The following is a 10563-nucleotide window of genomic DNA, read 5'->3' as shown; positions in this document are numbered from 1 at the left end:
TTACAGAATTTGGTTCTTATAACCGTTTTTAAATTTTATAAATTACTCGAATACTATATAATTCGGATTGTTTTTTTAGATTCTCGGGGTTTTTTTTCCAACCCTAATCTCACTTCCCCCTCTCGAAAGCAAGTACGATTAACCTATGATAAGCGATGTCGTATGTACGAAAGTCGTGCATTGAGGCATACTCAAACTTCTTGTATAATGAGGAAGTGTAATAAACTAATTCAACGAGGCATAACAGTACATACGATGAACATAACAAACACAATCCTTGGTCAACGTTATTGGCTTCAACCTAATTTACATGTTCTTATTGCAGAGTCTATAAAATTCATGTACCCTGATTCCGTCTATTAACTAATGGGATTGCATAACTGATTGTTTCAAATGATATAAGAGATAAATCCTAAATAAATTACCACGACCATCGGATTACCTACACCGGAAGCTTGAAGGGAATTGATGACGACCTTGGCGTTATTATAATGGTGCAGTGCAACCGAATGAACTTCCGAGATTCGGATGAGAAGTTTGGTGAAGGGAGATTTTAATGGTGTGGCTTTGAGATGGTTTGTGTATGTCTATACACTCCTCAAGGTCAGCATCACATGTCAAAAGAACACACTCGCTGTCATCATCCAGGTACTTGAGGTCCATTCCGCTGACATCTTCGATGCTAAATCGCTTCGCAATCTCTTGTTGCAGTTCTCTGAAACCCCAACTCGGTTGCAAGCTGAACCGTATCTTAATATCTCCAAACACTGCTTTTACTCTAAAGGCACCCCTGGCTCGTAAGTTCTGGCCACTGCTTTTCGGCAAGAGTGGCAGAGTCTCGAAGGTCTGAAGTTCGCTGAATGTTATATGGCTTTGGGATCTTGCAAGCAGCTTAGGCTCCTCTTGATTTAACGAGTGCAATTCGACATGACTATGAGCTCTCTTCATTAGTCCACCAGGGTCTTCCACCATCAACCCATCTGCATTACATAAGGCATCGGTACTCGTATTATGCTGTTTTGCTCCCGTGGAGAGACAGGTAGTTGAACCAGAGCTGTGGCTACACGAGGAAGGTGGAGACTTCGGAGCAGCAGCTCCTTGGCTGAACATGCAGTTCTCAAGTAGAGGTTCAGATGGCTTTGAACAGTTACCAATCTTCAATGACGAAGAAGGGCCATTGCCAGAAAGATTTGGCGAGCTAAGTTCAGGGAAGCTCGAATAGAATGATCCAATTTGAATGGCACCCTCAGCACCCTGGACCGAATCAATCACGAGTTGTAGTTTTTTCAAAGAGTGGCCTACCTCCTTAATTTTCCGAGAAGGCCATCGAGTGATCCCATGTTGCCTGCATATCCTTTTCAAAGTAGTAGGACACACTGCAATAGAATGAACTCTGTTAAGCAACTTTCATTGAGACAAATGGAACAAACTGCTAATGCATGGATGACAAAGGCATTTGAATGGTGACAGAAACGTCGCAGTAAGAATGCAAAGGAACAAACCAGTCCGATAACATCATAAAGGCAATACGCCTGCCATTGTTCGAAGGACACATTCGAAACTAACTTTTCAGTAATTCAGTAAAGAACTTCAGTGTTTGAACTTATATAACACCTTTATCAATATATACTAGGCTAAATAAATCTCTATCTTCAAGAGATACATTGCTGCTGCTATGCTTATGCTTAAATAGTGATATTTACGAGGTAAAATTACTTATATAACTATGGTTACTTTGATCATTAAGTAACAATGTGTGGCTCCTATTTCTAATGAAATATTTTCCTACCACCAAAACTCTTAGCAGCATCTTTAAGACTCCCAGCAAAGTACTGCCGAAGAACCTCCAGGCTGATTGTCTTCTCCATCTTGGTTCGTCTCTTCTCGCCGGCTCTTTTACCAGCTGAAATGTAACGACCACCGGTAGAAGCGGAGTCGCCACCACCTCCCTCAACGCTAGCTTTGGTTTCAGCGTTTTGATGAAACTGCTGGAAATCCGGAAGTATCTCCTTATTGTGCAACTTTAGTTGAGTGTCTTCGCAATGGGTTGTCACCTTGAACTCTTCTTTCGGTTCTTCCTTTTGATATTCCCACGAGACAGAAACGCCTTTACCCTTCTGTTGGGCCTCCATCATGTGAGCAATCCATGATGACTCTTCCGGAGAGTTCTCTTTCAGAGAAGAAACCTTAAATTGAATAATTTCTTTATCTGATCTCCTGTCTAACACAGCGACTTCTTTAACTGGAAGTATCACTTCTTCCCCGAGCTCCTTGTCCACAACTACATGCAAACTCTGGCAAGCCTGCTGCATAAAACCGGACAACGAGTTCAGCATCTGTTTTTGTGCTTCACTGTCATCGCAATCTTTTGGCAAGAATAACTCCAAAACAAATTCAACCGATCGAGTAAAAAAGCTTTGTAACGGTATAGCAACAGCACCGCGTAACCCGAACATCCTAGCATGGTGAGAGAGAGGATAATTTGTCTTACTGAAGACCGTTATATCAGTGACAAAACATTGTTTGTTCGTCGTGAATGCTCTGCCAACTACACCTTGGCCTCTGAACAGGTGGTGCTCCGAGCACGCCTCAAGGAAATCCGAAAAATCTGTATCAGCAACGAAGCAAGCAGCATCCACAGTGGAGACGCAATGATAAAAGTTCTCGTCAGAGTGTCGGCATCCGTTTTTACCTTGACTGAGACATGGAGCCCATGTCAGAGCCATAGGAAGTTTATATGTCTTGCAGACAGATCTTAGAACCTCGGCTATCTCGGGTAATGCAGCTTGGTACAACTCGTTGCAAGCCTGAGAATATAGACAACTTCCTTCAGTCTCGGAAACAAATAATAAAATTCCAAATCACTGGAAACTATATAAGTTTAAGATACCATTTGTTTACCTCAACATTGGGAGGAGTGAAGTACGGAGAGCTCCGTAGATCGACAGCCTGCAAAAAGATCGATTTATTTAGAGCCGAATATGAACAAAGAACAAGCAACCATAGAGAATGAATAGTATTATAAACAGATTCCTGGCGATTGGCACTTCTGAAGGATTTTTTCCTTGAATTTATTTTAATTTTCTTTTCTAAAATGGGAAGTCATTCTAAAAAGGCATAAAACAAAGTTATAATTATTGAAGTGAAGAAAAATGACACAAACAAGGGACAGTTGGTGCATTAAACTACAGGAGAGCTTCAAGAACATGAAAAAGAAAACAACAGTTTGACCTCAAGAGCTTTGCAGACATGCTCATGCTCGGGGCGGTAATTGATCTTTTGAGTAGTCGTGACGAGCTCGACAACACCCAAGCAAGTTCCCGTGGCTCGTTCGAAAACAGGAAGAGCAAGAGATCCCCCAACATTGTACATCTGAGCATAACTAATACGGGGATATTCATCTCTTTTGAAGAAACGAACATCGGGAGTCCACTCAGGCAACTTCCCCAAAAACACACGGCCAGGCAACCCGACTGATTCCTTCGAATCCTCCTCGGCTGGGAAGTTATAGGATTTGGAGACATCTCTAAAGATTTCGAGACTCTTGCAATTCGTATTAAGAGAATATGGTTGGCCTTCGGTTGTAAGAACATGTTTGCCTTCTCTTTTTATTGGCACCCAGATTTGAATAAGGACATCCCCATCTTTTGTAGATTCCTTCAAATATGCAATAGCCTGCATTAGCCTCTCTTTCACAGACGAAGAAGAACCGGATTCTGTGCTTGGCCCTATCCACCATCTACTGCCTAACTCAGTGCCTTGAACTATAAAACTTCCAGGTTGCGACAATGATGAAGCATTTCCATCAGCCGTCCCGTTCGGTGAATGACTTCCAGAAAGGTCCTCTATTGTCCTATAACAACGGGGAGAAACCGGAGTTTCCGTCTCTCCGGGATGCATTTGATGCGAGTTTGCACTAAAAGGAACTGTATCACACTCATCAAGACCATTAGAAGTCGAAGGACCAGGCTGCATATAGCTGAAACCGTCGTTAGTCTCTAACCAGCATCCTTCAAACAAGAGTTCATCCATAAAATCCAAATCCATGGCAGCATCCAGGTACGTTGAATTCAGTGTATACCCGCCGGGACCAGCATCCCCGTCGCCTTCCATGCCAACAAATTCGTTTCTAGTGCAGCCTATATGTATATTAGATTCAAATCGTAAACACGATCATGACCCGAAACACAAAAGCAGAGTAAAGATGAAAAACAAAAAGAGGAATTTCCAGGAAAGGTTCCTTTCGCTTGTATCGAAAATCCCAATCTGTCCGAGGTGCAGAAACATCTTCAGCAAAAAGTTTGGTTGGATTCATGAGCTGCAATCAGAAATGCATTTCAGAAGGAAGAAACCCTCCATAGTTTTTCATCCACAGTTAATCAAAAACTGAAAATACTATATCTATACACACACACACAAATATATAATCCTCAATTGTATTTCCAACTTTTAAATTATTCAAAATTTCAGTTGACTATAAACAATTGATCCCCACTTGTCAAGCATCAGCTTTCATATACAAATAATCAAAATCATCATGCTTTGAATTTGTAGTTTCAATAACTCTAAATTTCCCCTCAAACATACACATTTGAAACACCACAAAGAAACCCCCGTGTTTGCATACAAATTCCAAACTAAGCTGTTAATTTAAAAAGGTGAAAAATGAAAAGAAAGAGACTCACTTTAGTAAGAATCTATGAGGAAAAAACCCAGATTGGTACTTTGGGTCTCTTTGTCTGTGTACTGTAACAGGACTTTGAGTGAAGCAAAATCAAAATCTAGAACAAACATGTGTCCCTGTTCAATGAAACTTCCTTTTGCTTTCCTTTCTTACAAAAGGCGATAATATAGAACAATACAAGCGCAAGTTGCGTCAAAGTAATCAGTTTTTTCTGGTATCTTTAGGTGGTGGTTCTTTTAAACAACACTCTCAAGCCATGCGCGTGTAGGATCTTCACTATGTAGAAAACTTTAAGACCCCACGTTTAAAATTTTCTCATTTATCTAACACGCCTTAGAGAGCAAGTGTTGTAAAGGTAACAGAACAAAACACAAAACAAAGATGGGATGGAAAAACATAAAAAAAAATCTGGGTTTTTTGTCGTTTTTCTCTGGAGTTTGTTTCTTAGACATCAGTCTGATGAGGCTGAAGCCAAACATTTTACATGGTTTTCTGTTTTTTATTTCTTTTAAATTTTGGGGTTATGTTGGTTGTTCTTTAGCCTGCTGAGATTCCCTGTGTTATATATTTTCAATATTGGTTTTGTACTGTTTAATCCAAAAGGTTATGGTTTTAATTTTTGTTAAAACCAAGGTTACGTGAAACAGATTCTTGACCTAAACCTGTTTTTGGTGTTCATTCATTCATTCATTTGACTCATCATTCTCGAACAGCTGCATGTGTAATTAAGTTTGGTGTTTGAATATTCGTATTGTATCTATATATGTCATAAATGAATTTAAATTACATTAGATTTTTTATACAAATAAAAGCTATTAATTTCATTAAAAAAAGATAAAAAAATATTGAATATTACAACAAACATATAATTAGGTCATATCCCCATAGACATTAACATATAAGGATCCTACAATGAATTTATTAAAAATTCATCCAAAATTTTTTGAACAAAAGATAGATAGAAACAAATCTGATTGCATCAACAAACGAACTGTAACAGTGGATCAAACTATTGAAAACCCATTGACAATTGCAAATCAGAGTCAAGTATCATGAGAAAACTATCACCGAACGTTGTATAACAAATCTAATTTCAGGGTCTAAAGCAAGGAAGATCAATTGAATAATAAATAAGCGTCATATTGATCAATCGAATCGTCGTCAAATTCAATCCTAAGAAAATTAAACAAGAAAGTGATAAAACGACTGAAAACATATAAAAAAAGGAAAAATTTGTCATAAAAATATATGAAAGTGTATCATAGAGACGAAATTATTGAAAATTAAAAAAAACATGAAAAATAAATGAACAAAAAAATAAAAGGAAAAACAAGAAATATATACCGTCGACGGCCAATATTAATATTTGTTTGTAAAAAAAATAAGAAGCAAGTGATTAGAGAATTATTTTTTAGGGTCTTAATACTGTTTATTACTTGTCCATCAAAGGAGCTTTTAAGTTACATTATATATTCTTATAGTTGTCGCTATAAAAATTATTATGTTAAAATATATTCAAAATTCAAATTTAATGTATTCACTAATAATCATCTATTAAATAATTTACATAAAATACACATAATTTTCTTAGAGATTTTTTAAGGATACAAATATAATCATTTTCTTAAACACGGAATATTGAAAGGGGTCAGGTTATTTTATTTATGCGGAGGAAGGTTCATTTCAAACGCGGCAAAAGTGGCTCTCAGGATCCCGGGAAGCCGTCGACATAGCCACGACCTCTCCTCTCCCTCTAATCTGCCTCTCGAGTCGCCGCATACACTCTATTACCCACATATTAGTATAATTCATTATTTAATTATAATTATGACTAATTAATGTCTTAAGCATATATAATTTAATTAAGAGCAGCAATTAAGAAGATGATGATTTAGCAGAAAACAAGGGTTCCTCAAACACAGGCAGCCAAGCCCTTGTTTGCTTTACAGGAAACACACTCAATTTTTACCTTAAAAATAAAACATCTCAAATCTCCCAATTAAATTTATTCATTCACGACTCCATCATGCTTCCATACTCTTCAATCAGTTATACATCCAGAAATATCTTTAAAATTAAACACATATATTAATAATATAAAAATTATATAAATATATATATATATATAAACATAAATAAAATTTTAAGGTTAGTACAATCAATAAAATATATAATTATTTAAAAGTAAACCCTAAGGCCATAATGGACTTGTTGCTGTCCTTAACCATTTTAACCTCTTCTCTATATTATAGTAATTTGATCTGAATCCAATAAGTTTAGACCTAATTCGATTTTATAGTATTGTTTTAAAAGAAAATGATGTGAGTGGGGTCAAATTTTGTAAAGAGTAAGATCGGATTAAGTTAGGTTCAGTTCCGTTTTAAGATGAAAAATCTCTTATATGGTCCGGCCTGAGATAAAAATATAATTTTCTTTTATATATTTAAGTATAATACAATAATATTTCCCTATTTACATTTGTTTTCAATTAAGCCTCTATTTTGTAAAATACAAATAATATTTTCTTTTATATATTTGAGTCGAATCGGGTTTGATCAAATACGAATTTTACCTTAAAATTCAAGTCAGATGGAATTTCCTTAAATTCAAATCATTTCGAATACGAATAGAGAGTTTATATTTCTCGAGTCAGATCACATTGGGATAAACCCATCTAACTTATTACCATCTCTACTTCTCTCACTAATATTTTTTTAAATATTTTTTAGAAAAAAGGAAATAATGGAAAATTTGTTAATTTTGGATCCAAATATTTATGGATAAATGTATAAATTATAATTTGTAGTGCATGGAGTAACCAGAAATTGCTTTCGGGTTGTTGACCCATACTTTTATATCAGCGCATGTTGTAACAACCCGATTTTCAAAATAATATTTAATTGAAATTGGAGGGTTTAATTGTGAAAATTTGGCGAAAATTTGGGACTGAATTGAAAGATTTTAAAACTTGGAGCTTGTTTTAAAGTTAAAGAAAATTTAGGGACCAAACTCTGAATTTAACCTTAGAGTGTCGACAGGCAATTGTTATATGCGTGATTTCTGTTTTGAAAAACAGAAATCAATTTCACAAATCCTTCCTCACGCACACAACTTCCAAACTCGATTCTGACGCCGTCCGAATTCCGATCGTTGTTTTGAAACCACCGTTGTGTTCATCATCGAGCGAGGAACAAACCCTTCAAATTAATTGAAGCAAAACGCGGCCAAACGTCGGGCATTTTCAGTCAAAGTAGCGACGGTTTTGTTAGCTCTATCGCCGAGAAAATCTTAAATTCACCGCTGATCGTTGCTCCGTTTACGACACCTCCCGCACCATCGTGTTCCTTGTGCCGTTCCGAGTTCACCGGTGTCAACCTTGTCCGCCGTAGACGGCGGCGCGTGAGGAGGTGGTGCAGTCAAAGATTCGGCCGATTTGAAATCGAGCTCTCCGCCGTTCAAAAATTTGAACCGATCGTTGTAAGTATCTCGAAATCGCTCAAAATAATTTTAAGAAATTTTTCCGGGATTTTTAGGGCCCCGGAGGATGCCTCACGCGCCACATGCGCCGCCGCGTGGCAAGTGGCTGCTGGAAACCGGTTTCAACCGGTTTGACCGGTCTGAACCGGTTTGACCGATCTGACCCGACCTGACCGTTGACCCGACCCGACCGTTGACCCGACCCGACCGTTGACCCGACCCGACCCGACTCGACCGTTGACCGTTGACCGTTAATCGTTGTCTTTCTTTGACCAAAACTTAAAATGGCTTTGACCGAGCATTAAACGACCGTTAATCTTTTCCGAGTATACCTATCCTGATAGTTTTCGACGTGCCAAATCCATTTCCGCTGTCCGTTTTGTCAAATTCGAACCCGAAGGAATCCAAATCGATGGTCAAAGTAGTTGACTTTGACTTTGACCAAGACTCTGAATTTTCGAAAAGTTATACTTTATGTTTTTCGACGTCCTGATTCCGATTCCGCAATTCGTTTGGCCAAATTCAGACTCGAAATACCCCAAATTGATAGTCAAACCCAAAAAATGCTTATATACTTAATAAGTCTAGTTTTGAACAATTAAATAGGATTTGGGACTGATATATTATTATTGTTTGAAGGTACAAGAGAATCTCCGGATCGTTCGACAACTCGACCCAGCTCTTCTAGATCAGTTAAACCACGTGTGCCATTATTCACGCGTTCGAAAACTGTAGCAGAGCGTGGTGAAACCAGCAATCAGTAGATTTATTATTTGAACCTATTGTCGAGGTGTGTTCCCTACTTATTACTGAACTGTTTTATTGGTTTTAATATATGGTACACCGAATTCATTGGTTATTGTTTTATGGATGCACCAATTTAATGTGACAATTTATGGAATATGGCTGCTATCTAATTTTTGTTTTGAAATGATATATGATTACCATGTTTTTGGATTTATGGAATTTATGTCACGGTGCAATTGAATTTTGGAATTGAATTACGATGGAATAGCTCTGATCAAGCTAAATGGGCCTAATGTGACTCTTGAGGGCCCCAAGATGTTTCATTAGGTCAGCTTTCCTTTGCTGTGTGCTTTGGGTAAGCTATATGGACTTATTGACTTGGGCTTAAGGATACAAGCTTCAGAGCCTATCCTTAAGTCGGCTTTCTTTTTGCTATGTGCATAAAGTAAGCTATATGGAAAATAATTTTGAGAACTACTGATGGTGTACCAGAAAAGAGTTTAAACTATGATTTTCAAAAGTTAAACTCTTTTACGAATTTGTGAGATTAATGGACTATGATTTGTACCTATTGACATTTTATGGAAATGTTGGGACACACTGAGCCTAGCTCACCTTTTGAAAATGTTTTCCCCCTTTCAGATACTGTTGGTTAGATACCTCGGTTCGAGCACTTGGAGGATCAACATATATCTTGAAGTAAATCAGATTGTAATGTTTTTATCTTGCAAGTTGACTTTATTTTGGTGACATGGACCTTATTTTAAATATCGGATTTTATAATGATGACTCTTTTGCTAGTACTGCTCGGTTTATTGTGATTTTGAATTTGAAGACATGTTTTAAATTAAATTATTATTTATTGGTACTATATTTACGAGTTGGATTTTGATAGTATAATTTGTTTATAATTTCATGTTATTTATAATGTGATTTTATATTGATAGAATAACGATTTCGGAAAATGTCTTTAATAATCATAATGTGATCCACTAGACTTAGTCGAAACGCATAGGCCGAGTCTAGGGGATTACATTTATTGGTATCAGAGCTTTTGGTTTTTAACCCTCGGACTGTATATGAGTCCACATTGAAAATACGGTTTTGAAATATTTTACAAAATGAGTTACTAAGGCCATGTCACAAAGTTATTAAGATTTTAACTATGTTTGAGACTCCAAGTGCTTATCTAACCCTAAGTTTTATCTTCTGTAGTAAACTTGAGATCCATCAAAATGAGTGCTAGACGTGGTCGTCGAACTAGCCGTGGATGAGGTCGAGTGGCTAGATTCGCAGATCCGATCGATGAGATACGGGTAGATCCCCCACCTCCGATAGGTGATCATGCTCCTACAACCCCAACGGATCTGCCTCCTGCCGCTGGTATTGGCATGACTACACCGATAATAAGAGCGACCGATATTGAGTCAGAGTCTACCGGAGTTTCTTTGGATGAGAATTTTGGTAGACAATTTCTGCAGTTAATACAGGGAGCAGTCAGAGCTACTGGTGTTGTATCTGAGGTTCCTATTTCGCAGACTTTGATTGCCAATGGAGTTAGAACTTTTGGGGGACAGATAGGTGGAGCTCTTACTGAAGCTGATGATTGGCTCCAGGATACAGAGAGACGCATGGATCAGTTGGGTTTGGACTCA

General features: G+C 37.5%; 1 protein-coding gene across 2 annotated transcripts; it reads right to left on the bottom strand.

Moving 5' to 3' along the window:
• Positions 1 to 279: 279 nt before the first annotated feature.
• On the bottom strand, positions 280 to 4827 carry LOC120134606 (protein NLP2-like). Of its 2 annotated transcripts, none has more exons than XM_039151044.1 (5): positions 4686 to 4827; positions 3232 to 4266; positions 2902 to 2949; positions 1790 to 2807; positions 280 to 1376 (listed from the first exon to the last, which is right to left on the bottom strand). In XM_039151044.1, exons 2-5 carry the CDS (start codon positions 4111 to 4113, stop codon positions 487 to 489), a joined length of 2838 nt encoding a protein of 945 aa, XP_039006975.1. In that variant the 5' UTR covers positions 4114 to 4266; positions 4686 to 4827; the 3' UTR covers positions 280 to 486. The 2 variants fall into 2 exon arrangements, with proteins under 2 accessions (XP_039006975.1, XP_039006974.1); XM_039151043.1 differs by having other exon boundaries at positions 3232 to 4318; positions 4686 to 4823.
• Between the last annotated feature and the right edge of the window lie 5736 nt (positions 4828 to 10563).

Source organism: Hibiscus syriacus, unplaced genomic scaffold, assembly GCF_006381635.1.
Source record: "Hibiscus syriacus cultivar Baekdansim isolate YM2019G1 unplaced genomic scaffold, ASM638163v2 tig00110597_pilon, whole genome shotgun sequence".
Lineage (NCBI taxonomy): Eukaryota > Viridiplantae > Streptophyta > Magnoliopsida > Malvales > Malvaceae > Hibiscus > Hibiscus syriacus.
The sequence above is the reverse complement of the archived record's forward strand: the minus strand, read 5'-3'. Positions and strand labels throughout refer to the sequence as shown.